The following is a 27,500-nucleotide window of genomic DNA, read 5'->3' on the forward strand; positions in this document are numbered from 1 at the left end:
GAATTTAATAGCTTGCAAGCATTCTTGTACCAAAGAAAACAACTGATGCACAAGACCACTGCTCGAAAGAAAAACACATGCAAACACACGTCCCGAAAAAATGTTTCCTAGTGCGTAAAACGGTTGAAAAAAATTGTGCCTGTACCGGCCATGTTAGGATGATGGGGCATATCCTACGACAAAACAGAAACAGCCATACCAACATAGCCCTATCATGGACACCTGAAGGAAAAAGGAAGAGAGGAAGGCCTAAGACCACCTGGCGAAGAACAGTTGAGAGAGAGAGGAACAGCGCAGGATGGCGTACATGGGATGAGGCAAGAGCTGCTGCAGCCAACAGAGAAAATTGGAGGCATTCTGTGGAGGCCTTATGTGCCACGAGGCACAAAGAAGCTAAGTGAAGTGAACCGACCATGTCACCCACACACCTCAAAGGTCACATGGTCTACCACTAACCCACCATACGCCAACTTAGACACTACTAAAACAATCCCAAACAATCTAGTGCGCTACTCTGTTTTCCACTCCCTCTCGACTCACCTAAGAAGGTTTTCGATTTCCTTCTCGTAGTTGTCTTTGTACATCTTTTCCACGTCCAGTTTAACGTGCGGGTCTGTGTTAAGGGTTTGTTTCTCAAAGTAGATGGCTTGCATAACATCACCGACATTGAGCCCCTTGCCTCCAAAGTGATAAGTACAAGAGATATCTGGTATAATACATTCGCGACCCTTTCTGTTGAATGAAGCTCTCATCCACATGTCCCAGTCAATAAATTCATCTGGTTTCGGCCATTTCGCCTCTAGTTCATTTTTAAACAGCTTGCGACTCAACACCCTGAAAGAATTCAGACAATAAATCATTTGCAGACCAGGGACCCCGTTTCTCGAAAGCCCCGGAAACCTTTCGCGTGCGCAAAGCCATTTTTAGTTAACCTGTATCTACCAACAGAGAGGTGTACACTCCTGAAACTTCTTTTATGAAGGGATCCTCTGCTTATATTAAGGATATATGAATAAAACAGCTCTGTAATCATAAGGTTTGAGATTTTGCTACGACTTTCTGGCTTAATTATCCCTACCGGTTTCCACCGTGTTACGGAAATCACTCAGATTTTTCAGAATATCTCAGAAACCCAGGAACTAAAGGGGACTTAAGGGAGTTAAAATCTAAAACATTTCCTGAGGGAGCATCACCCCGGATCCCTCTAGAAGCTTGCGCCCTAGGCACTTGTTGTTTCGGAAATTAGCCACCATGTAACTTAGATCCGCCCCTAGCAGGTATAATGAATTTGTAATAACCTAAGTTTTATGTGTCACCCGCTATGAATAACAAAAATTTCACTCTGACAAGCAGTGCCTCAAATAAATGAGTAGCGGACATTTTTTGGAACAACTTGTGAAAACGCTGGGAGACCTTCTGTGATGGACTAGGATCCCATCTATTGTCCCCCTTACGCCACCATGCAATAAACACTTGCTAGAATCGGACTCTAATGAAGATAAGGTTACAACTGATGAATGCTGATGGACGCGCATGCGTACTTACCATCCTAAACCTGGCATAGTGTCTACTCTGTACATCATGGCGGGGTCATTACAGACATGATCATAACCCTGAAGTGCAAATAAGTACAGGTCCAGGATTAACAACAGATCACTGAATCCTCTATATTGAATTAGCAGGTCAAACTACCTGGTCATTTATTGTGACATCGTCTCTGACCTTTTAATTACTTCCTTCAGCAACTGAACGGGGAAATACTCATGATGGTTACAAAGGCGCAGTAGCCACATATACGCCTCGTCGACCTATTGTATAACAATTACTCACACTATGGTCGCGTAAACTATGTTACGTACAATAGCATAGTGTTTACCACTTCAAAAGATAATGACGTGTACGCACTGCGGACCTATTTATTGACTTTGACGCGGAGGTAAAGTAAAGTTACGTCATCACTATGGATTTGTCGGGTCCAGTCTCATTCGTCCCTTGAGCGCCGAGCGACACTAAGCATGAAAAAAAGACGACTGTACAAGCAGGTTTAAGATCCAGTCAAACCGGTTTCATGATCGTTCCAAGCTGATATACAGTAGACACTTTCGTCGTTTTCATAGACTGGCAAAAGCTGTTTGAAGTAGCTGAGAATATCTACGGACACATCGAGATCTTCCTCCAGAAGTAATAAGAAGTTAGCATCGGGATGCTGGTCAAATGAATCAATAATAGATTTCTTGTAGTGCTCAAAAACAAGAAAAAAAGCATCTGAAAAAGATCTTCAAAGGAAGCAGCTAAGAAATCCCCCAAATAGCTGTGATTACAGAACCATTAATTTAGGAGGAGGGCCTCCCAGGGGTTTTGAGGAACGAGGGAGCATGATCATTTATTTCAACGGAACAAGGAATATTTCGGGGATTAATTCGAGGGAACAACAGATATCTCACTCTTAAGGGAACTTTAACACAAAAAGTTAGGAAGCCATAGAATTTATTAATAGGGAACAAGGGGGAAAGAGTAAACTTTTCAAAGATCAAGGGAACACTGTACCCCCCCCCCCCCCTGCCCCCAGCCCCTTTCGGGAGACCTTCATTACAGAGGGATTCATTCAGGGGTGTTTCGGAGCTTTTCCTTGTACACTGTGCAATACAAATTTAAAAGCCTCCGGTTTTATTTTACCAGATCGTTTATCTCTACGAGCTAAAAGTGATGTATTTCAAGGTCAGTTTGTCTCGTTAGATATCTGCACCGAAGTAGAAGGCTCTTTCGAATTGATTTCACTTTCCGTTATATCTGAGTGAATTCAGAACGACTTGTGCTGTTTTAACTGGAAAACACGTTGGCTGTGAGAGGCAATTCATTATAAAGTCTGGGTTTGTTATTTACGTGAAAAAGTAACGACAACTTCCTAAGAAATGACGAGGAAAACAAGATTTGATTGTTTGATTTGGTCATTCTTTAAATCAAGCGTTACTTAACCTCCTGGGATGGGACTTCCGTATGAAAAGGTCGGGGATGGTTGTGATATCGCTTAGGAGTATAAATCAAGGATTCTGGTCTCACATAGGGTGTTGATGACGAAACGCCGCCATTTTAAGCTGTTAAAGTATCTTTAAGGGTGCACTCGAAGAAATAATGATATAAGAAACACTCTATTTTCAGGTTCAATTCCCGCAGGTCTCTCGAGTCCGGTCAACTGGTGCGGGCTCCTTTCCTGAACAGCGGCTGGTAATCAAGTCTATTCCGTTTTAAGTGGTATTTTTCAGGGCTCAAAAAGGGGACTTTTCTGTGCCCTGATTTAAATCGAGTAATCGCGCGGCAAATTTTCGCGCCCTTTCTTACCATCTCTTTGTTTAGATCGCACTGAAATGTCCGCATAATCCATCGCCTCGTCGTTGGCAAAATGGCCGAACTCATGCATCCTGAACTTGGGACGGAAAGACGGACCACCACGTTGTTCTAATAGGTGGTATGGCTCTGCTATTCCAGTTAGATAACCAGAATGAATAGGGTCAAATATCATGACTCGTCCAAATTGAGTAACGCCTTAAAACAGATATATCACAATTGCACCTCTTAACAACTGCATGCTCTCTATGATAAGCATCCGGAATACATTGTACAGATAATTCTTATTACTACACATTGAACTCACTATCTCTTTTCTGATTGGCGGAAAGCGTACAGTAAATTTTCGAAATCAGCGCCTGTGACGTCATCTCTGCAGATTATACAATAATCATGTCAAGGACACTCAAGGTAATGGGTAATCATGTCAAGTTTTTTCGCTTTGTGTTGCTTGCCGCCAGTGAAGAAGCTAAAACGTGACTTCCATTTTTTTCATTCAATGTATAATAAAACACTTATTAGATTGGGTTTTGTGATATCCAGAATAATCAAGGTCTCAGTAAGGGTTATCAGTCTCATCCTTCGGCTTCGGCTGGTAACCCCTACCTCGACCTTGATTATTCTGGATATCACAAAAACCTCATCCAATAATTGTTTAAAAATTGAAACATCAATCACTATACACAGTTTATAACATAACTAGATAAAGAGATAAAGATAAAGATAAATCGTTTATTAAACTCACAACTCAAGCAAAGCATGCGCTCTAATTGGTTAATTCAACGTCTACTATTTGCCCATGGGTGTACGCTGCTGACGTGTGTGCTAATGTTTACAAAGCAAATATTTTGACAGACATTGTTTCCAAAGTAATGGCCGACGTCCCTTCTGCCAGAAATGCAAAACTGTCTTCACAGTTGTCTGAAGATGAAATAGAAAGTGACCATCCTTTGACAATGGAATGATGATCATAACTGATTTAAGTGGCCGTGTAAACGGGGTATAATTAGAAAATATTATACAGGTTAGGATTTCAGAATGTGACTGTTGGCCGTATTGACGGGGTGGCCGCACTAAAAATGGGGTTCTCTTATAAGAAAATATATGGGCGTTTCGCCGGGACAAAAGAAGTGGCTGTAATAACAAGGTGACCGTATTAACGAGCTGACTGTAAAGCTGGCTTCCAAAGTATTAAGCTTTATAGCAGAGCTTATCAAGGACAGAAAAATGGAAAAAATCTATCTAATCTAAAATTTTATACATATATCTACTACATACATCGAAACTTTACTTTGAATAAACTATTAGTTCCGGTTTTGTTTTCCCTGATTCTGCTGATTACATCGTGGTTTATGAATAACAAGGTAATGAGGTCTACAGTCCTAAATAACAAATAATTCAACTTAAAATAGCTCACTCCATCGATCTTAGTTTTGTTGTTACTCGGTATTCTGTCAGCAACACACACGTCACAAACATCTAAATGTCAATCGTATCACCATGACACCAATATCACTGCAGCAACAAGAAAAGCTAAATAGCTTGAGCAAAAAAAGCCTGATGGTTTGGAGGAACTCCTATGTGAAAAGTTTGTGGATGATCGTTGGAGAAATTGAATTAAACGCATAAAGGAGACCAATCTGGGTGAAGATGAATCACCTTGAGGGCTAGTGGCTTTTGTCCCAATCACCATACGTGAGACCAGAATCCCTAATTTATGCCCCTAAGCGAGATGACAAGCATCCCCGACATTTTCACATGGTAAGCTGCAGTTGCTCAGTTCAGTTGCTCAATTTTCAAAAATTTCACTCAGCAACTTGAAGACAAAAATGCTTAAGATGGCTGAAATGATATGACACAAATGAATGAGTCATACATTTTCTAAAAATTTTGAACTAAAAACAGTTCACTCCTTCTTAGTTTTGTTGTTGGTCTGTCGACAGCAGACTCGATATATGCATCTACATGCCAATCTTATCACCATGACAACCAATGTCACCAAAGCAACAAGCAGAGCCATGACGTCAAGTAAGTAGTACTGATACCAAGGCGTGTTAAACACTTGAGCTCTGAGGTGCCGGGCTCCACCATGTCTGAGTACATACTCTATCCAGTCACCAGTTTTCTCCAACGGGGTCCTTCGACTGTCTCTCATCAGCTGAGAAATGTGCATGGCTTTGGTTTTAAATCTAGAAATGAGGTTTGAACAGAACAGTTTGACCAGCTATTTGCATTTGGTTTAAGTTATTACATTGAAAAATTACACAGTAACTTTAAAATATTTGAAAATGATTCCACTGTGAGAAGTTAGGGACACTCAAATGTTTTAAGAGCATCCTTGTGAGCTGCAGGCGTTAGCAGGGAAATCTCCGAAACTTGATAGTTATACGCTTAAAGCTTAAACAAAAGCTATCAATACCTTGGTTCATTGACAACACTCTCTATTGCCTCTATCAGTTGCTGGGCATTCACAGTTTGGTGATCCACAGCTATTCCAAGTCCAAAATACTCTGCTTTCTTAGCGTTAGAAGGCTGATCTCCAAATAAGGGAATAGCCACCACAGGGACACCATGGTACGCTGACTCATAGAGACTGTGGTGTCCCACATGGGAGACAAAAGCCTTGATGTCCTTGTGAGCCAACAGATCATTCTGAGGTAACCATGACACCACTTTGATATTGGCATTGAGAACTGAAGGGATATAGCCTTTACACAAAACGAGAAAAGGAGATTTTCTTAACAAAATGATGTCTATAATTATATAAACAAAATATAGCCTTCGCAAGCAAATCACAGTGTTAACTAGTTACCTTTGAGCTTCCATACTACTTTCTGCTTCAACTTTCCGAAAGCTGAGGCCAAGATGTCAATCTTTGCCTTGGAAATAACTGTTTGTGCATAAGACCCAAAAGAAGCAATAATGAATCCATTCCCTCCTGCACTGTTGATAAAATCTACTAAATCAGGGGGCAGTGGGCTGGGTTTAGACTGTGCAGTAATGGGACCAACCATAACATGACCTGCAAATCAAATACACCCATGTTAACATAATGGAGAAGCTTTGTGAAAATTTAGATTCAACTGTACCTTGTGTGGACACAAGATACATGGAGTGAGAGTTAATGAACTATGTCATATTTACTTACAGTTACAGAGAGATGCTATACTTACCATTCATAAGGGAGTATATGATGTTGGGCAAGGAATGGGTAGCTAGATTAACTAGTGATTGTTATGCTGTACTCCCAGGGGGGGAGGAGGTACTCCCATAAATTTTGGATACGTGTGTGTCGTAAAGGGTCTCAAGCCCTGACCCTTAATTTAAGGATGAAGGAAATGAAAATTGATACCCTAGTAGTAATGAGGCAAAAACCAAAAATGACACCCTATTCAAGAGGAAAACAAAAACTAAGAATAGCACAAATGGGTCAGTTTTATTTTGCTCCTTCAACAATGGAGGTTAACGGATTACTTTAGTTTTAAAAGAGCTTTTTGTATTGAGCTGGACTCATTTTTTACGCACTGCAACTTTAGCTGATACAATTCAGGTACCCTATCTAATTAGGATCATACTGGCAACACAATGCCAGGGATGGGAAAAAAATTGAAATCTACTGGCCCAGTGCACTAGTAAATTTCAGTTTCACTTACCCCCACTAAAATATTACATGCTGATGTGGCAGCCAGTATGGCAATCAGAGGACAAACATGAACAAAGTATGCTCGGATTCCTAACTAATCCATGCTTTCAACTCAATGGTTAACTAATCTTACTTGAAGTAGCTTCTGACTGGAAATGTTCATGTAGCAAGCTGACATCTTCATTCACAGTCACAAGAGTTCTGAGGCTAATTTCACTTGCCCCCTTAACTTCTATTTTCACTTGCGCAAGGGCAAAATTTACTTGCTATCCAAGTTATATTGTCAAAAACCCCACCCTATTCCGTGCATGTACCTATATAGCCCCCCCACCCCACACTGGGGCTCCCCGCCACTCAAAATGGTGACAGGTACAGAAAGCAAATAAATACCCAAGGAATGGACTTCAGGTACATTTCGATGTCTGCACTATATATTTTACTCTATTTACGATTTGAATAAAAGAGATATTGAATGTATTGCCATGAACAATATTTTTCTAGAACAAAACAAAACATGACGCAAACCTGGCAGAAGTGGTTGTGGATACTCAAGTGCAAAATCTGCTTCAATGATCAACAGTTCAAAATTTCCAAGAGCTTCATAGTAGCTTCTCTCAGGCATAATGTTGTACTGTCTCTTGAGGGGGCTCAAATATATTGCTAACAAAGCAGAAGTTCCCAAATAAGAAAAGACATACGCTCCAAGATTCATAAGACGATCTGTAAAGGACATTTTACCAGTTAAGTCAGTCATGTGTAATGGAACATATGACACAGGAAGTGGTATCTGGAAAAATGGAGCTGATGGAAAGTTTGGAGAAAGTGGCAATATTACTACCCAAGGAATACCAAGAAGATCGGCAACTAACACAGCACATGGAGAAGCAGCTTCATTTACTATCAAGTCAAAGTTCCTCAGAGATTGAAGTAGTTCTGTGTTATTTAACAAGTGTTCACATATGTCGCTTTGCAGCTCATACAGGTTGATAAATAACCTCAAAATTCCCTCTTCAATTGCCGTTTTTACTACAAATTCCTCAATGACATTAGGGTCAAATGGTACTTGGTACGTCTTGTGAAGAATCTTTTCATCTGATCTTGATTCCTTCTCATTGGCCATGGAAGGCGTTACAAGAACCACCTAGTACATAAATATTCAACAAGAATTTTATTACAAGAAAATTATCATTTCCATTTCTTAAAGTATGTCCCAGACTGTGGTTCAGCACAAATTGACGACACCTTTTGAAAGAGACAGTCCCAGCTTAACACCCAGGGGTGTGACTCCCAGAAAAATTGGGTGGTGGTGTGTGGCCTGCTTCCTAAAACCCTTACCATGGTCAAGACCTCAATGACATGACCAAAAATTTGATACCCTATTTAGGAAGTAAGGGTAAAGTCTGCATATGAGACAAGTGGCTCATCAGGCACAAGCTAAATATCCCGGTCTCTGTAGGACGAAGCAATTAGGAGTAATTCTACTCCCCTTGAATGGGATGCTAGTCCATCCCAGGGTTACCCCCAGCATTAAGTTTGTCGGTCCCCATTTGTACACCTTAGTGGAGAGAGGTACTGTGAGGGTAAACACAAGTTGTCTTGCTCCTCCCCCAAGACAACTCAGGGGCATTCATATAAACGGTTTGACTTTTCAACAACAGTGAAAAGTTAACTCTCCCAGGGTAACTTGGGGGTGGGGGGGGGGGGGTGTCTCAGGTACCCAAAACCATGTAAATGGGACCAGTACAAAATGAAGACCCCAGTGGAGCTTAAACGTTGAAAAATGTCAAGTTCTTTGAAGGTCTTGTATCTATTTGGAATTAAAACCTCAGAACTCAAGGTAATTTCAGAGACAGATTTAAGGGGGCTAGATTGGGTGGCTAGGCACACCCTCTTCGAAGGAGGAAAAATTTTGAAAAATCCTGTATCCGCCTCTAAAATTTGATGAGGTCTTGGTTAGAATTGTTCAAATTTTCAGCTGGGTGCAAATTAGAAGTGTCTCGTGTGATGTGAGAGCCAATTTTTCAACTCGCAAGCGTCACTCAGAGACTCATCACACATCATGCCACCCCCCATGCCCCCTTGAAAAATCCTGAATCCGCACTTAAATTTTTAATTTTGGAATTTGATGACGTCTTAGCTAGAACGTCTCAGCTACAGGTACAAAGAGCGAAAACATATTGATCGGCCAGGGAAAAGAACTTTACATTGATAACTGAGAACAACTTTTATTTTTTTCTCAAGCATCTGAGCGGGCCGGATTCCTAAATCCTCGAATTTGATTGGCTAATCATACGCACGTGACCGGTCCAGCTTTTTACGATACGGCCCACAGGCCGGATTGTCAACTTCTTTGAAGGTCATGTCTATTTGGAACCAAAACCTCAGAACTCAAGGTAATTTCAGAGGCAGATTTAAGGGGGCTAGATTTTTTTTCCCCGCTGCTCAAATTTCGCTCCTAAAAGTTAGCGGTAATCGTCAATCTTTTGCCTTTTTTACACATCCATCGACGATTAGTCAACGCAAGTTTATATCTGTTCACTTTAAAATGGCAAGGAAAGTCACTGTAAGTAAATTCAATTGAGTGTTTTGAAGCTGTGAGAGTTTGCTTGGTTGTTTGTAGCTTGGCGCGGTAATGGCGAGTAATCCTGTGTTTCTCTCGCCGTCAAATTTGAGTCAATTTCAGTCGAGTTTACCTCTCTGATCGTTGCTGTATTTAGGAGAATTTCTGTGGAATACACTTAACGAATTGCCCAGCTTTTTGCGTTTCCATTTACAGTAGAAAAGTCATATTTCAAGCGATTTTAAAAGCAACGACTGACAGAAATTGTTTTTGTAGTAAAACTTCAAACTTCGCTCGAAATTTCACACCGCAAAAACAATTTTGAGGAACTTAACTGGTGAAATAAATGCAAGTAACATAAAGTAGTTCGAAAAAAATCTGTTCTTTAATAAATCTTTCTTTGTCTACTATCTGAGTTACTCGCTCGTTGCCAAGATTTTTTACAAATGGTTAGTAGACGGCGGGCTAGCCGATTCAATGACAAGAGCTGCGTAAACAAACCCATTTGTAATCTGTAAAACCAATTTACTGCAGGAAAAAAAAATAAACATGTTATTTGCCGGCTTAGGCTGGTTCACACTTTGACATAAGCAGAAGCATAAGCATAAACATAAGCATAAGAAAAATAGCGTGAACCGGGGTTGCATAAGCATAAGCATAAGGATGGCTATTGCGCAGGCGCAGTTCACCTCTCGGGAATCAAAGATGGCGGATAACGAAGTAGGAATTGGATTGTTGCTACTGTTAAGCCGTAGAAATCGAAGAAGATTGCTTATGCAAAGACAAAGACAAAGAAAACGGAGAAAGGTCTGGATAAGAGACATTTTTACGAGAAGAAAGACACAAGGCGATTATTATAACCTTGTACAAGAATTAAAGTCTGCCGATTTTTTGTCGTACAAACCATGAAGGATAATTGCGGACAGATTTCGCCAACTTTTCGTTCACCTGCGTCGCCATGTTTTCAGCTGACAGATTCTGACAGAGCGGGCCTGGATTTTATTTTTGTGTATTCAGCTGACACGAAAACTCTTTATGCTTACGTTTATGCTTATGTATGCCCGGTTCACACTCAAGTATTCACAACATAAGCACCAGCATAAGCATAAGAAAATGGAAAAAGTTCCATTCCTTATGCTTATGCTTATGCTTATGCTCATGTAACCCCGGTTCACACATATTTTTCTTATGTTTATGTTTATGCTTATGCTTATGCTTATGTCAAAGTGTGAACCAGCCCTTAGGGTCGGTCCGTATAGTGAAAAACGGTGACCTCGGGCTTGAAAATGCTGCCCTCGGCCGCAGCATTTTCACGACCTCGGTCACAGTTTTTCACTATACGGACCTCCCAGCCGGCAAATAACATATACATATACTACAACGGATCAGTGGTCAGAAAACTTCGAAATGGAGAGCATTGTGTACCTCAAGCACCTTACGTGATCTTAGCGAGCGAAAAGTGAAGAATTAAAAATGCCGGCTTACAAACCTCATGTCCCCGTGACGATAACTCTTCCATTGTTTTCTTCACCACGAAATAGTGAGATCCCGAAGGCAATTCGGTAAAACCTGCAATTCTGGCCGCCAAAGCAGAGTTCACCGTCACAAGCGAAACAACAACAAGTAACAAGGGCGCCATTTCTTTCATCAGTTGCTTTGTTTTTGTTTGCTCATGCAGTCCCGCAGCGTGCAACGAATTTTCAAACTGACGTCATCGTAGGCCCTGGGGTGGATCTCGACATCAAGCAACTTGAAAATGTTTATGCTGGCTTTGGAACTTCTTTATATTGAGTTGTAATTTTACGACGAATTGGTTATTTACGGAGTGATATAGTGTTTTTGGTGTGTGATAGAAACATTTTGTGACTCGTCGTGGAAATTAAATATTTGCCATTGCTCGGCGGAGTTTGACGAATATTTGCGACAAGACTTCATTCTGGTGGATGCGATGTCACAGTATTTTTGCAGTCGTTGAAGTTAGTAACAAATGTTAGTAACAAATGTTTGAATCGGTCAAAAAGAACCAGCGAAACTGGTAGCTGTAAAAATGGTTATCGTATTGTGTTTAGAATTAATAATTATACATATAAATAATAGATGCATGCATTATAATAACAATAAAGATGCTAATTTCCTGTCGATGATATTTCGTTATTCAGTTCATTGTTAAAACACGTACCAGTCCTCTGTATCAGCATAAAGTTTATTTCGTCGTTTTTTTTTTTTGTTTTTTTTTTTTGTCCAATCGCCGGCTAGTGAAGTTTAAAATCGTTAGTACCGCGTCTTTCTTGAGTTGAAGTCGGCGAGGTCCCAACAAACTCCTTACCGCAATATTTTGATCGAAGCTGTCTTGGTAAAGTGTTCTGCACAAACGCGCGAATGCTTCGAGGGCGTAAAGCATTCTCTTTTCCTTTTTATAAGCCATTCTCTTTTAAGTTTTGGGTCCTGGGTGAACTTGAAAGTGCTAACTTTGGATTTTGATTGTTTTTCGTCTGAATTTCACCGTGAACTACCGTGGGTGCCAGAGGTTTTTCTTGCGCGGTTTCGGCGCCGAAGCGAAACGAAGTATTTCCGTCTGCCGCGCGAAAAAAAAAACCTTCTGGTACCCAGGGTAACTGTGAACTTGAAACCAAAACAGATTCAAATATCCCGCATTTCTTGAGCTCACCAATGGTGAGCTCTACGATTATGAAGGTACAAGTCTGCGAACAGGCTCCCGATGAGCCCGAACTCCCGGTGAGCCGTCCTGACTGGGAGCCTGTTCGCAGGCTATTATGAAGGATAAAAAACAGTGATTTTAACATTCCAGTATCTCCGAAATGCTTCTCCCGATTCGTTTGAAACTTCAGAATATGTTTATTTTACTTTTATGAACACATTCGACACAATGAAAAAAATGTCTAAATTATTGTTCGTTTGACTTTTAAACCATGACATTCATCGCAACACGTTATTCAGCAGAAACGACAAGCCAATTAACCACTAATACAGTTAATAATGGTAATAGGACTGAGTGGAGTCCAATTCGGTCTGTAATCATACGAGTGATTAACAAAATCGGACGACCGCGAAGCGGGAGTCCGATTTGTTAATCACGAGTATGATTACTGACTGAATTGGACGACAGATGTCCTGTTACCAATTAATCAAAACTACGACAAAATTCGAGAAACGAACAAACCATCGATTGATCACTGAACGATTAAACGTCGTTATGAATGCTGATAAACACAGTAGTTTACTCAACGAAGTGCACCACAACAGCACGCGCAAAATGAAGCCTACTGTCCTATTACAAGCATGATACGTACACTGTCCAATTAATGCTCAAATCGGGCTGCTTATAGCCAATCACGTTCGAGAATTTTGTTATAGCTTTGATTATGATAGTAATCACGTAGTCACGTAGCGTCCGATAATTAGTGATAATTAGCGATTATGACGTCATTACATCATTAAGTGAAACAGTAGTAATCACTTAATTTCCGCCAATGAGTTGCTCAACTTTCAAGGCAAACTAATTGATGTTTACTTCACCGTTAATTGCGTTATTGCGTCATTAAGTAAAGCGATTTCAATCACATTATTACCAATAATTAGTAATTCAACGTTAACAAGAAACTAATTGGTGTTATTCTCACCGCTAAATAGGTTATTGCGTCATAAGGTAAAACCGTAATTATCAAAACATTTCCGACAATCATTAAACATAGGCACGCAAGGCGTGCAAGAGTTATTTTTTTGTGTGAAGTGTTGGAGATAGAAGCATTCATGGTACAGTAATGATTTGGTTAATTTGACAAGGTTTTTTTGGTTGCGATGTTACATCGGTCATGGTAAGATCGCTAAATAGTAAGCCATAAATTGTTTGACTGAACAAACTACAGTAATCTGACACGTCTCCAGATTAATGTAGATACCATATTATTTTCTAACAGGCAATTTGATCCGTTCTTTGATACAACCCGCACTGTGATTGGTGTGACACACGCACATGCATAACTCCCTCACTCACCGATCACATAACCCTTCCAACCCCCAAGAGGAATTTTTGCTCAAAAATACTCAACTTAATTTAGAGACTTTTTCGCATTTTATACGAGTCGTAAGTTTACCTTTTTACACAACACAACACAACACAACACAACTTCACCGAAAATAGAAAGAAAGAGAAAAAAACCTCTGACACGTTGAAAGTCTGATTTAATTAAATTGCACTTTAACTTGGTGCCACGCAGTCTTCAAAGAACATTTGAACAGTTTTCATACTTTTTACCTTTAAAAATATCGGACTGAAATGAATGTCATCAAATTAAACTATTAAACTGCTACTGCAGAGATGTAAAAACCTTCCAGAAATGAAAGCTTCTTTTTTGTTTAATATCCTGGAAACAATAGCCGATAACTTGTCAGCTCTAATTGAATTTACTCCCATATAAAAAACAAAAGTGTTAAGTTACCATTTTTTACTAAAGATAGCAAACATCTCGTGGGAAAGAGTGGTGACGATTCGTGAAAAACAAGAGTGTCAAATTACACTTTGTAGCTAAAAAACAAAAATATCTTGTTATATTTGCATGCAACAAGAACAAAACAATCGTTACCCGCACTTACTATTGTAAACGTTAGAACTGTTTCAAATCTAAAGTCTCGTACCCTCTAAAACATGTCCTAAGAATTAGACGCGACGATTCGTGACCTCTAATTGAATTTACTCCTTGTGAAAAACAAAAGTATCAAGTTACCTTTGTAACTAAAAATAAAAATATCTCGTTGCATTTGCATACTACTAACTCACGAACAGTTTCACACCTCAAGGTTCATCTCGTTCATTAACTAAAATCCTCAGCCTAACCCACAGAAAATGTCGAAGTAAACCCAATATATGAATACTTCCTCCTCTTTCATAAAAGAATGAATACGGCCGTTCTGAACTCTATCGGGATCAAATCTTCTCACATACCATTTACCTTTACAATAAGAAATTTGATTGGCTGTTTATAGTAGATCCAATCTGATTGGTGTGACATACATACATCTCTCACTCACTCACTCACTCACTCACTCACTCACTCACCCATTGACCCGTCCATAACATACCCGACGCGCCGACTAAGAGGTATTTTTTTACAAAAAAATAACTCAAAAATTGATCGCTGCAGTTAATTAAACTAATTAGTGTCTCCGTCACCGCTAAATAAGTTTTTGCGTCATGTGAAACGATAGCAATGGAATAATTTTCGATAACAAGTTACTCAACACAACAAATGATGTAATTAGCGCTTTCTTCATCGCTAATTAAGTTATTGCGTCATTTAGTAAAACCTTCGCAGTCATAAAACTGCCGACATAGAGTTACTTAACAACACAGATAAGCTAATTAGTGTTTTCTTCACCGCTAATTAAGTTTCTGCGTCATCAATGTGAAACCATAGTTGTTACATAATTTCCTACAATCGAGTTATCGAAAACATCTATCAGATAAAATAATCAGCGTTTTGTAACCATAAATTAAGTTGGTTCGTAATTAGTCTAATTGAAGCTGTTTCAATCTCAGTATACCAATATTTAATCTCTCGATCGAGACTAACGAAAAACTAAGCTGCGTTGTTTTGACCGAGAGAAGTTATTGCGTCATTGGGTAAAATCACAGTTCTTGAATGATCATGATTTTAGTCAGATAATTGGTGACTTGGCCATACACATAAAGTAATTAGCGTTTTCTTATCCACTAATTAATCAATTGCGTCATTAGTTAAAGTTAAGTTGTTTCATTCACGTAATCAACACCACTAGCGAGAAACTAATTACTGCTTTACATCACCGCTAATTAAGTTATTGCGTCATAAAAGTAAATTGATTCCAATCACACAAACCCCGACACAAACAAGAAACTAATGGTTGTTTTCATCAGCGCTAATTAACTTCTTCCGTCATTAGTTAGGGTTAAGCGATTTCAATTTCACAATCCTTGACACTAATGAGAAATTAATTAGTGTTTTCATCGCCCATAATTAGGTTGTGGCGTCATTTTCACCTTTGCTAATTGCCAATTTGCGTCATTGATTGCAGCAATAGTTCTGATAATATGTACGTTATTTGCGATCGATCACTGGTCCCTGAACAGAGCTAGACGTGCTTGAAACAGCTTGAACCCTAACCACTCGGCTACGCAACGTCCATTTGATAATTTCTCCAGTTAATAATTTCCAACAATCAGTCACTTAACAAAAAGACAAAGTACACAGTCAGTAATTTTCTCACCGCTAATTCAGTCATTACCTCCAGGGGCGGATCTAGGGGGAGGGTGCAGGGGATGCTTACCTCCCCCTACACCCCCCCTTTCCCCCGCCTGAGATGGAGCCTTCTTCTTCATATTCGCTTTTAAAATCTGTTTACTTCACCAGTCGGTTGCGCCATTCCTTAATGGTGCACCCCTCCAAAGAAAAATCCTGAATCTGCCCCTGACCTCATTCAGTGAAACATTTGTGTGCACAAGGAAAAGCAAACCCCTGATATTCAAGGGTTTGGATTTTGTTAGTAAATTTGCACCTAACCGGTCTTGTCTTTCATAATCGTATCACAGTAAATAGTTCAATCAGTGTAGCACTTAAGACATGCATAAGCTAAGCTCTTGCAGCCTTGACTGGCGAGAACAGCAATGTTTGAACCAACGGAATTTTCAGATCGACAGAGTGAAAACAGGCTTTACATTTGACCTGCATGGATATTACCTTTTGGTCAATTCAGCGTTTCCCAGTTAGAACTCTCGTTATGAGAAGACAGAAATTTTACTGTTTTTCGAGCAAGTTCATACACATTATATAAGTGTTTTACGTACAAAGTATTTCATAGTATTTGTTATACAGCATTTTCGGTAAGCTTAAGAACTCTTATCAGAATTCTACTCATTATACTAATGCGAATGCATGCTAAAATCTGATTGGCTAAGCTACCCTGCACTATTATTGAAAAGAGTGCAGTGTCTCAGGTCGTCCACGAAATGGCGACGTTTTCTCGTTTTTCCGAAGTTTCAGAATAAATTTTAGAAACAAATGGATAATTAATTTCCTGAGAAGATTGAAAAAGGGCATTTACGGCTTGTTGACGTTAAAATATCAAAATTGTTGAAAAACTGATGCGCGCGTATACAACTGCAAATGATTTCAAGTCACTCTGCGCGACTTTTCGAAGGCTTGAAATTTAATACAACGTGGAGAAATAATTGGAAATTATCATTAAAAGGAAATTTTAGCCAGAATTCTACTAACAAAAACATTATTATTCGCTCACGATTTCTATGAGGTGACAGTTACTGTCCGTCACAATGCTCACTTGAAGTTTCGTTGTTAGTAATCTTCATTTTGCCGAACAAGATTTCATAGGAATCCAGTGGTTTGAAGACGTCTATCCCCTGGGACCGTATTTCTTCCTCGGACAAATCCTTGGCTTGTTCCGTCAGCCTCCGGGTACTGCCAAAGTCGTTGAAGCGCTCGTTCAAGTTGCATAACGTTTGGAAATAGCCTCGGCGACTCAATGTAGCCTTACTCTGTGCGTTCGCCTCTGTCAGATGAGATTCGCTCCATGGTCGTTGGGGAATCTGAGGTGTTGTCTCTTTTGGTGAATCCTCAGGGATGTCGGATGCACTGCTACAGCGACCTTTTGCCTGAACAGGAATCTGCAACAAATGTTTTGCTCGCTTTTTATTCACGATCAGTTTTGCCATTTTCTCATAGCTGGTCTGTGTGTGTTGGCAGAGTCTACTAAGCGACCGCCAGGTAGCTGTGACAAGCCGCATTTATGTGTGTCTCTGTCGCACGTGAAGTTACGTAAGTAGAATGACGTAGTCAGTTGTCTACCAAGTTTACTATTGTTTTTCGCGGTTGTTGGTAAAACACTCGACTTGCACTGTCATCAAATTTCAGTGAAAATACTTCAACGACAAAATACGGAACAATCTCTACAGGAGGAAAAAAAATGTATATTTTTTTGTTCGTAGGCTTGCATTCGGTTTACGTACGTTTACTACAAGAGGGAATTTTTCGTTGTTTTTCAAATTTCATAAGATACTGTTTCCAAAGGGGAAGGCCGCCTTCTAGCTTGGAAAATCACATTGTTTTCTCGCGTGGAGATTTCATTGATCTCTTAGATTTTCTTTGCATTTATTCTGAAAGACATTGAACCCAAATTAAAGTAAAACTAAAAACCAAGGTCGGGACTCATTCGTCGTCCATTGGTCTTTTAACCGTCTCTGGAATATAAAGAGGTTCTAAATTCTCTGGTTTGTGAGTGCAGTACTTTGATGCCGGACACCCTACTACTATCACGTGATTTTTCTTGAGCCAAAATCTCCACATGCCGTTGTGGAATCCCCTGGCATCCAAATCCCACATGCGCAGGCAGGTTGCTAAGTATTTCCAAGTAATGAAATCAGCAATCGCATCCATTCTAATATAGAACACGAACAATCCATCCTGCGTGTCAGGAATTAAGTCTTTTATCTTTAAGCAAGAGATCTGAGAGACATCCAATATTGTGGCTTTGCTATTAAAGAGAACAGAGGTGTACAACAATCATTACTGTGGCAAGGAAACCATTTAGTATATTGAAGCAATTTTATGAGCTTATAGTAGGGACTTAGGCAGCGCGTCCACACTACGCCGGAGAAATTTGAAAACGCAGCTTTATCTCTACGGTTAGGCCTACCACCCACACTAATCCGTCACAAAAACGGAACTTTCAAAATCATTCTTCAAACCAGAAGAATTTGAAAACGCCGGCTTTGCGTTTTAATGTGGACGGAAAACATTTAAAAAGAAGCTTTTAGTAAACGATGGCGTCACGTTAATCATATGATTTCCCTGATCGAGTTTTCCTAAAAAAATAAATCCAAAATGACCGGCGACTATTGTGTTTTTAAATTTCTCCAGTGTGGACAGAGCCCTAGGCATATAGACTCACATATTATACTACCAAAAGCCCCCCCTCAAAAGTGAAATTGTGTACCCTAACCAACCATACGCCAACTTGCTCTCTACTAACACAATCCCAGACGCTCTAGCGCGCTACTCTGTTTTCCACTCCCTCTCGACTCACCTAAGAAGGTTCTCGATTTCCTTCTCGTAGTTGTCTTTGTACATCTTTTCCACGTCCAGTTTAACGTGCGGTTCTGCGTTGAGGGTGTGTTTCTCAAAGTAGAGGGCTTGCATAACACCACCGACATTGAGCCCCTTGCCTCCAAAGTGATAAGTACGAGAGATATTCGGTATAATACATTTGCGTCCCTTTCTGTTGAATGACGCCCTCATCCAAATGTCCCAGTCGATAAATTCGTCTGGTTTCGGCCATTTCGCCTCTTGTTCATTTTTAAACAGCTTGCGACTCAACACCCTGAAAGAATTCAAACAATAAATTTTTTGCAGGCCAGGCGCGGATCCGTACCGGTTTCTACCGTTTTACGGAAATCAGTCAGATTTTTCAGAATATCTCAGAAACCCAGGAAAAGGCACTTTAGGAAGTTAAAATCCAAACCATAACCTCGGGAAGCATGAGGGTGTACCGCTGGGAAACCCTTATCCTATCCTAGACCATAATCAGCTTGATTTTGCAACCCCATTCTAGACTAGATACCAAAAGCCCCTACTCCATCCCAGACTAGTTATTTTCCATGCAGTAACTTGCAAATATCTTACAAAGTCACTTTTGAGTTTTAATTTCTAGTTTCTTAGTTCTAGACTAAGTTATTTATACACTGGCCACTTTCCTGGTAAATTATACCCTGCGAAACTGTCTAATTTCTACACCCTACCCCAGACTAAACTGCCGAAAACCATCCCCTTCACAGGGCACATACCCATACAGCTTATATGTGGAAGTACCTCCCAAGGGCCCCCTCTAGAAGTTTGAGTCCTCGGCACTCGTTGTTTTAGAGATCGGTCACCATTTAACTTAGATCTGCGCCTTACAGGCATACTGTATTTGTAATAACCTAAGTTTTATGTGTCACCCTCTGTGTGTAACAGAAATTTCACTGTCACAAGCAGCGCGTCAAAACTACCTTGTATTAGAAATGAGTACCAGACACTTTTTGGAACAACTTGTAAAAATGCGGGGAGATCTTCTGTGATGGACTAGCATCCCATCCATGGTCAAGCTTACGCCGCCATACAATAAAAACTTGCTAGAATAGGACTCTAATGAATATAAGGTTACAACTGATGAAAGCTGATGGAAGCACATGCGTACTTACCATCCTAAACCTGGCATGGTCTCTACTCTGTACATCATGGCGGGGTCATTACAGACATGATCATAACCCTGAAGTGCAAATTAGTACAGGTCCAGGATTAACAACAGATCACTGTATCCTCTATATTGCATTAGCAGGTCAAACTACCTGGTCATTTATTGTGGCATCATCTCTGGCCTTTTAATTACTTCCTTCAGCAACTGAACGGGGAAATCCTCATGATGGTTACAAAGGCGCAGTAGCCACATATACGCCTCGTCGGCCTATTGTATATAAATTACTCACACCATGGTCACGTAAACTATGTCACATACAATAGCATAGTGTTTACAACTTCAAAAAATAATGACGTGTACGCACTGCGGACCTATTTATTGACTTTGACGCGCAGGTAAAGTAAAGTTATGTCGTCACTATGGATTTGTCGGGTCCAGTCTCATTCGTCCCTTGAGTGCCGAACGACACTAAGCATGAAAAAAAGACGACTGTACAAGCAGGTTTAAGATCCAGTCAAACCGGTTTCATTCTTACCTGATCGTTCCAAGCTGATATACAGTAGACACTTTCGTCGTTTTCGTAGACCGGCAAAAGCTGTTTGAAGTAGCTGAGAATATCTACGGACACATCGAGATCTTCCTCCAGAAGTAATAAGAAGTTAGCATCGGGATGCTGGTCAAATGAATCAATAATAGATTTCTTGTAGTGCTGAAAAACAAGAGAAAAAGCGTCTTAAAAAGATCTTCAAAGGAAGCAGCAAAGAAATCCCCCATATAGCTGTGATCACAAAGCGATTCATTTAGGAGGAGGGCCTCCCAGGAATTTTGAGGAACGAGGGAGCATGATCATTTATTTCAAGGGAACAAGGAATATTTTGGGGATTAATTCGAGGGAACAAGAGATATCTCACTATTACGGGAACTTTGACAGAAAAAGTTAAGGAGCCATAGAATTTATTAATAGGGAACAAGGGGGAAAGAGTAAACTTTTCAAGGGATCAAGGGAACACTGTACCCTCCCACCCCTTTTCTGGAGACCTTCATTACAGAGGGATTCATTCAGGGAAGTTTCGGAGTTTCAGGGCTTTTCCTTGTACACTGTGCAATACAAATTTAAAAGCCTCCGGTTTTATTTTACCAGATCGTTTATCTCTACGAGCTAAAAGTGATGTATTTCAAGGTCCGTTTGTCTGGTTAGATATCTGTACCGAAGTAGAAGGCTCTTTGGAATTGATTTCACTTTCCGTTATATCTGAGTGAATTCAGAACGGTTTGTGCTGTTTGAACTGGAAAACACGTTGGTTGTGAGAGGCAATTCATTTTAAAGTCTGAGTTTGTTATTTACGTGAAAAAGTAACGACAACTTCCTAAGAAATGACGAGGAAAACAAGATTTGATTGTTTGATTTGGCCATTCTTTAAATCAAGCGTTACTTAACCTCCTGGGATGGAATTTCCGTATGAAAAGGTCGGGGATGGTTTTCGTATCGCTTAGGAGTATAAATCAAGGATTCTGGTCTCACATAGGGTGTTGATGACGAAACCCCGCCATTTTAAGCCGTCAAAGTATCTTTAAGGGTGCACTCGAAGAAATAATGATATAAGAAACACTCTATTTTCAGGTTCAATTCCCGCAGGTCTCTCGAGTCCGGTCAACTGGTGCGGGCTCCTTTCCTGAACAGCGGCTGGTAATCAAGTCTATTCCGTTTTAAGTGGTATTTTTCAGGGCTCAAAAAGGCGACTTTTCTGCGGCCTGATTTAAATCGAGTAATCACGCGGCAAATTTTCGCGCCTTTTCTTACCATCCCTTTGTTTAGATCGCACTGAAATGTCCACATAATCCATCACCTCGTCGTTGGCCAAATGGCCGAACTCATGCATCCTGAACTTGGGACGGAAAGCCGGACCACCACGTTGTTCTAATAGTGGTATGGCTCTGCTATTCCAGTTAGATAACCAGAATGAATAGGGTCAAATATCATGACTGGTCCAAATTGAGTAGCGTCTTAAAACAGATATATCACAATTGCACTTCTTAACAACTGCTCTCTATATGATAAGCATCCGGAATACATTGTACAGATAATTCTTATTACTACACATTGAACTCACTATCTCTTTTCTGATTGGCGGAAAGCGTACAGTGAATTTTCGAAATCAGCGCCTGTGACGTCATCTCTGCAGATTATACAATAATCATGTCAAGTTTGTGCGCTTTGTGTTGCTTGCCGTCAGTGAAGAAGCTAAAACATGATTTCCATTTTTTTCATTCAATGTATGATAAAACAATTATTAGATTGGGTTTTGTGATATCCAGAATAATCAAGGTCTCGGTAAGGATTATCAGCCTCATCCTTCGGCTTCGGCTGGTAATCCCTACCTCGACCTTGATTATTCTGGATATCACAAAAACCTCATCCAATAATTGTTCAAAAATTGAAACATCAATTACTACATACAGTTTATAACATAACTAAAGCAAAGCGTGCGCTCTGATTTGTTAATTCAGCGTCTACTACTTGCCCATGAGTGTACGCTGCTGACGTATGTGCTAATGTTTACAAAGCAAATATTTTGACAGACATTGTTTCCAAAGTAATGGCCGACGTCCCTTCTGCCAGAAATGCAAAACTGTCTTCACAGTTGTCTGAAGATGAAACAGAACGTCCATCCTTTGACAATCAAATGATGATCATAACTAGTTTGAGTGGCCGTGCAAACGGGGTACAATTAGAAAATATTATACAGGTTAGGATTTCAGAATGTGGCCGTTGGCCTTATTGACGGGGTGGCCACACTAAAAATGGGGTTTTCTTATAAGAAAATGTATGGGTGTTTCGCCAGGACAAAAGAAGTGGCTGTAATAACAAGGTGACCGTATTAACGAGCTGACTGTAAGGCGGGGTTCCAAAGTATTAAGCTTTATAGCAGAGCTTATCGAGGACAGAAAAATGGAAAAAAATCTATCTAATCTAAAATTTTATACATATATCTACTACCTACATCGAAACTTTACTTTGAATAAACTATTAGCTCCGGTTTTGTTTTCCCTGATTCTGCTGATTACATCGTGGTTTATGAATAACAAGATAATGAGGTCTACAGTCCTAAATAACAAATAATTCAACTTAAAATAGCTCACTCCATCTTAGTTTTGTTGTTACTCAGTATTCTGTCTGCAACACACACGTCGAAAACATCTAAATGTCAATCGTATCACCATGACACCAATATCACTGCAGCAACAAGAAAAGCTAAATAGCTAGAGCAAAAAAAGCCTGATGGTTTGGAGGAACTCCTATGTGAAAAGTTTGTGGATGATCGTTGGAGAAATTGAATTAAACGCATAAAGGAGACCAATCTGGGTGAAGATGAATCACCTTGAGGGCTAGTGGCTTTTGTCCCAATCACCATACGTGAGACCAGAATCCCTAATTTATGCCCCTAAGCGAGACAACAAGCATCCCCGACATTTTCACATGGTAAGCTCCAGTTGCTCAGTTCAGTTGCTCAATTTTCAAAAATTTCTCTCAGCAACTTGAAGATAAAAATGCTTAAGATGGCTGAAATGATACGACACAAATGAATGAGTCATACATTTTCTAAAAATTTTGAACTAAAAACAGTTCACTCCTTCTTAGTTTTGTTGTTGCTCTGTCGACAGCACACTTGATATATGCATCTACATGCCAATCTTATCACCATGACAACCAATGTCACCAAAGCAACAAGAAGAGCTATGACGTCAAGTAAGTAGTACTGATACCAAGGCATGTTAAACACTTGAGCTCTGAGGTGCCGGGCTCCACCATGTCTGAGTACATACTCTATCCAGTCACCAGTTTTCTCCAACGGGGTCCTTCGACTGTCTCTCATCAGCTGAGAAATGTGCATGGCTTTGGTTTTAAATCTAGAAATGAGGTTTGAACAGAACAGTTTGACCAGCTATTTGCATTTGGTTTAAGTTATTACATTGAAAAATTATACAGTAACTTTAAAATATTTGAAAATGATTTCACTGTGAGAAGTTAAGGACACTCAAATGTTTTGAGAGCATCTTTGTGAGCTGCAGGCATTAGCAGGGAAATCTCCGAAACTTGATAGTTATACGCTTAAAGCTTAAACAAAAGCTATCAATACCTTGGTTCACTGACAACACTCTCTATTGCCTCTATCAGTTGCTGGGCATTCACAGTTTGGTGATCCACAGCTATTCCAAGTCCAAAGTACTCTGCTTTCTTAGCATTAGAAGGCTGATCTCCAAATAAAGGATAAGCCACCACAGGGACACCATGGTACGCTGACTCATAGAGGCTGTGTTGTCCCACATGGGAGACAAAAGCTTTGATATCCTTGTGAGCCAACAGATCATTCTGAGGTAACCATGACACTACTTTGATATTGGCATTGAGAACCGAAGGGATGTAGCCTTTACACAAAACAAGAAAAAGAGATTTTCTTAACAAAATGATGTCTATAATTATATAAACAAAATATAGCCTTTGCAAGCAAATCACAGTGTTAACTGGTTACCTTTGAGCTTCCATACTACTTTCTGCTTCAACTTTCCGAAAGCTGAGGCCAAGATGTCAATCTTTGCCTTGGAAATAACTGTTTGTGCATAAGACCCAAAAGAAGCAATAATGAATCCATTCCCTCCTGCACTGTTGATAAAATCTACTAAATCAGGGGCGAGTGGGCTGGGTTTAGACTGTGCAGTAATGGGACCAACCATAACATGACCTGCAAATCAAATACACCCATGTTAACATAATGGAGAAGCTTTGTGAAAATTTAGATTCAACTGTACCTTGTGTGGACACAAGATACATGGAGTGAGAGTTACTGAACTATATCACATTTCCTTACAGTTACAGAGAGATGCTATACTTACCATTCATAAAGGAGTATATGATGTTGGGCAAGGAAAGGGTAGCTAGATTAACCAATGATTGTTATGCTGTCCTCCCAGGGGGGGGGAGGGGGGAGAGGCACTCCCACAAATTTTGGATAGGTGTGTGCCACAAAGGGTCTTAAGCCCTGACCCTTAATTTAAGGATGAAGCAAATGAAAACTGATACCCTAGTAGTAATAAGGCACAAACCAAAAATGACACCCTATTCAAGAGGAAAACAAAAACTAAGAATAGCACAAATGGGTCAGTTTTATTTTGTTCCTTCAACAATGGAGGTTAACAGATTACTTCAGTTTTAAAAGAGCTTTTTGTATTCAGCTGGGCTGATTTTTTTCTCACTGCAACATTAGCTGATACAATTCAGGTACCCTATCTAATTAGGATCACACTGGCAACGCAATGCCAGGGAAGGAAAAAAAATTTGAAATCTTCTGGCCCAGTGGACTAGTAAATTTCAGTTTCACTTGCCCCCACTAAAATATTACATGGTGATGTGGCAGCCAGTATGCCAATCAGAGGACAAACGTGAACAAAGTATGCTTGGATTCCTAACTAATCCATGCTTTCAACTCAATAGTTAACTAATCTTACTTGAAATAGCTTCTGACTGGAAATTATCATTTAGCAAGCTGACATCTTCATTCACAGTCACAAGAGTCCTGAGGCTAATTTCACTTGCCCAGTGGACTTAACTTCTATTTTCACTTTCCCAAGAGCAAAATTTACTTGCTACCGAAATGATATCCAATTTATATTGTCAAAAACCCCACCCTATCCCGTGCATGTACCTATATAGCCATATATATGGGAAAATTCCCCTGCCCCCCCCCCCACCCTGGGGCTCCCCACCACTCAAAATGGTGACAGGTACAGAAAGCAAATAAATACCCAAGGAATGGACTTCAGGTACATTTCGATGTCTACACTATATATTTTACCCTATTTATGATTTGAATAAAAGAGATATTGTATGTATTGCCATGAACGATATTTTTCTAGAACAAAACAAAACATGACGCAAACCTGGCAGAAGTGGTTGTGGATACTCAAGTGCAAAATCTGCTTCAATGATCAACAGTTCGAAACTTCCAAGAGCTTCAAAGTAGCTCCTCTCAGGCGTAATGTTGTACTTGCTCTTGAGGGGGCTCAAATATATTGCTAACAAAACAGAAGTTCCCAAATAAGAAACGACATATGCTCCAAGATTCATAAGACGATCTGTAAAGGACATTTTACCAGTTAAGTCAGTCATATGTAATGGAACATATGACACAGGAAGTGGTATCTGGAAAAATGCAACCGTTGGAATGTTTGGAGATACTGGCAATATTACTACCCAAGGAATACCAAGAAGATCGGCAACTAACACAGCACACGGAGAAGCAGCTTCATTTACTATCAAGTCAAAGTTCCTCAGAGATTGAAGTAGTTCTGTGTTATTTAACAACTGTTCACATCCCAAACTTTGCAGCTCATGCATGTCGATCAATAACCTAAAAATTCCCTCTTCAATTGCCGTTTTTACCACAAATTCCTCAATGAAATCAAAGTCAAATGGTACTTGGTACGTCTTGTGAGGAATATTTTCATCTGATCTCGATTCCTTCTCATTAGCCATGGAAGGCGTTACAAGAACCACCTAGTACATAAATATTCAACAAGAATTTTATTAAAGATTTATCATTTCATTTCTTAAAGTGGTACTATGACAAAAATTGCATCTTTCCTATCGCATCCATTTTAAAATAGAAACAAGTACCCTGTGTGAGAAGAAAAATGCTTTTGCTATATTCAAATATCTCTTTTCGTTCCAGAGTTATTCAAGTTTTTAAAATATGCAAATTAGCCCAGTGATGATGTCATACACTCAACCAAATTTTGATCAAATATGATGAAAAAAGATATCTCAGCCAATTTGTATCAGAAATGTTTGATTCTTTGCAGTAAGATTCTACTAAATGTGGTCCACAATATGAGCTTAACAGTTTGGTTACCATGGCAACATACTGGGTTCCAGACCTCTTCAATATTAATGGCATTTCTGGCCACCTTTGGCATTCCATTTTGATATTTGCAAATTGTGCCTCATATGCTTGATTCGGCAAGCATATAAATAAGTTAGCTCAAGTTTGTGGCCTCGTTTAATGTTTTGTGAGCTGAAAATCACTAACATATTGAAATCAAAAGGGTGGGGACTGGAAAAGAGCTAGTTGCCATGGGAACATAATTTTTTATAGCCATAGGTGTGTTTCCTGTAGAGCTATTAGCCTACCAAGTTTCAATGGTCTGCGCTTCAAATGACCAAGATAGCTCTATTTATATACTTGAGATAAAATTGGCTTGAGTGTATGATGTCATCAGTCATCTCATTTGCATATTTTACACATTTTTCAAGCTTAAATATCTCCGGAACTAATGCAGATATTTGCAAACGGTAAACGTTCTTTTTATTCTTTCATGGAATTCTATGTGATACACCTAAAAACTCAAGGGGGAAAAATTTGATCATAGTACCACTTTAAAGTATGTCCCAGACTGTGGTTCAGCACAAATTGACGACACCTTTTGAAAGAGACAGTCCCAGCTTAACACCCAGGGGTGTGATTCCCTGCTTCCTAAAACCCTTACCATGGTCAAGACCTCAATGACATGACCAAAACTTTGATACCCTATTTGAGAAGTAAGGGTAAAGTCTGCTTATGAACCAAGTGGCTCATCGGGCGCAAGCTAAATATCCCGGTCTCTGTAGGACGAAGCAACTAGGAGTAATTCTACTCCCCCTGAATGGGATGC

The 27,500-nt window shown here is 39.8% G+C and overlaps 3 protein-coding genes across 3 annotated transcripts in view; all 3 read right to left on the bottom strand.

The window, feature by feature from the left end:
- The window catches only part of LOC145469250 (uncharacterized), a 25,952-nt gene extending 11,247 nt beyond the window's left edge, over window positions 1-14,705 (bottom strand). Inside the window, exons 1-7 of the mRNA XM_081452938.1 lie at window positions 11,038-14,705; window positions 7,514-8,129; window positions 6,158-6,367; window positions 5,765-6,053; window positions 5,255-5,534; window positions 1,546-1,613; window positions 541-834 (exon numbers count right to left, since the gene is read on the bottom strand). Of these exons, the coding sequence (XP_081309064.1) occupies window positions 541-834; window positions 1,546-1,613; window positions 5,255-5,534; window positions 5,765-6,053; window positions 6,158-6,367; window positions 7,514-8,129; window positions 11,038-11,196 (1,916 nt within the window). The 5' untranslated portion in view covers window positions 11,197-14,705. The remainder of the gene's footprint in view (window positions 1-540; window positions 835-1,545; window positions 1,614-5,254; window positions 5,535-5,764; window positions 6,054-6,157; window positions 6,368-7,513; window positions 8,130-11,037) is intronic.
- A 252-nt stretch (window positions 14,706-14,957) lies between these two features.
- LOC145469402 (protein O-linked-mannose beta-1,2-N-acetylglucosaminyltransferase 1-like) lies at window positions 14,958-20,271 on the bottom strand. The gene is made up of 3 exons (XM_081453108.1): window positions 19,798-20,271; window positions 18,645-18,938; window positions 14,958-18,092 (listed from the first exon to the last, which is right to left on the bottom strand). The coding sequence occupies exons 1-3, from the start codon at window positions 19,833-19,835 to the stop codon at window positions 17,768-17,770; spliced, it is 657 nt and encodes a 218-aa protein (XP_081309234.1). The 5' UTR covers window positions 19,836-20,271; the 3' UTR covers window positions 14,958-17,767.
- A 3,093-nt stretch (window positions 20,272-23,364) lies between these two features.
- LOC145469394 (UDP-glucuronosyltransferase 2A2-like) overlaps window positions 23,365-27,500 on the bottom strand; it is a 15,910-nt gene continuing 11,774 nt past the window's right edge. Inside the window, exons 2-5 of the mRNA XM_081453098.1 lie at window positions 25,731-26,346; window positions 24,326-24,535; window positions 23,933-24,221; window positions 23,365-23,702 (exon numbers count right to left, since the gene is read on the bottom strand). Coding sequence (XP_081309224.1) covers window positions 23,420-23,702; window positions 23,933-24,221; window positions 24,326-24,535; window positions 25,731-26,346 — 1,398 coding nt within the window. The 3' untranslated portion in view covers window positions 23,365-23,419. The remainder of the gene's footprint in view (window positions 23,703-23,932; window positions 24,222-24,325; window positions 24,536-25,730; window positions 26,347-27,500) is intronic.

The sequence above is a fragment of the Orbicella franksi genome, chromosome 15 (genome assembly GCF_964199315.1).
Source record: "Orbicella franksi chromosome 15, jaOrbFran1.1, whole genome shotgun sequence".
NCBI classification, from domain to species: domain Eukaryota; kingdom Metazoa; phylum Cnidaria; class Anthozoa; order Scleractinia; family Merulinidae; genus Orbicella; species Orbicella franksi.

Excerpts from the sequence above, each read along its gene's own strand:
- LOC145469402 (XM_081453108.1), bottom strand. The coding sequence starts at position 19,835 with ATGATGTACAGAGTAGAGACCATGCCAGGTTTAGGATG. Across the intron at positions 18,939-19,797 it reads ACCATGCCAGGTTTAGGATG|GGTGTTGAGTCGCAAGCTGT; the intron begins GTAAGTACGCAT and ends GAATTCTTTCAG. Across the intron at positions 18,093-18,644 it reads GAAATCGAGAACCTTCTTAG|CAAAGCCACAATATTGGATG; the intron begins GTGAGTCGAGAG and ends TCTCTTTAATAG.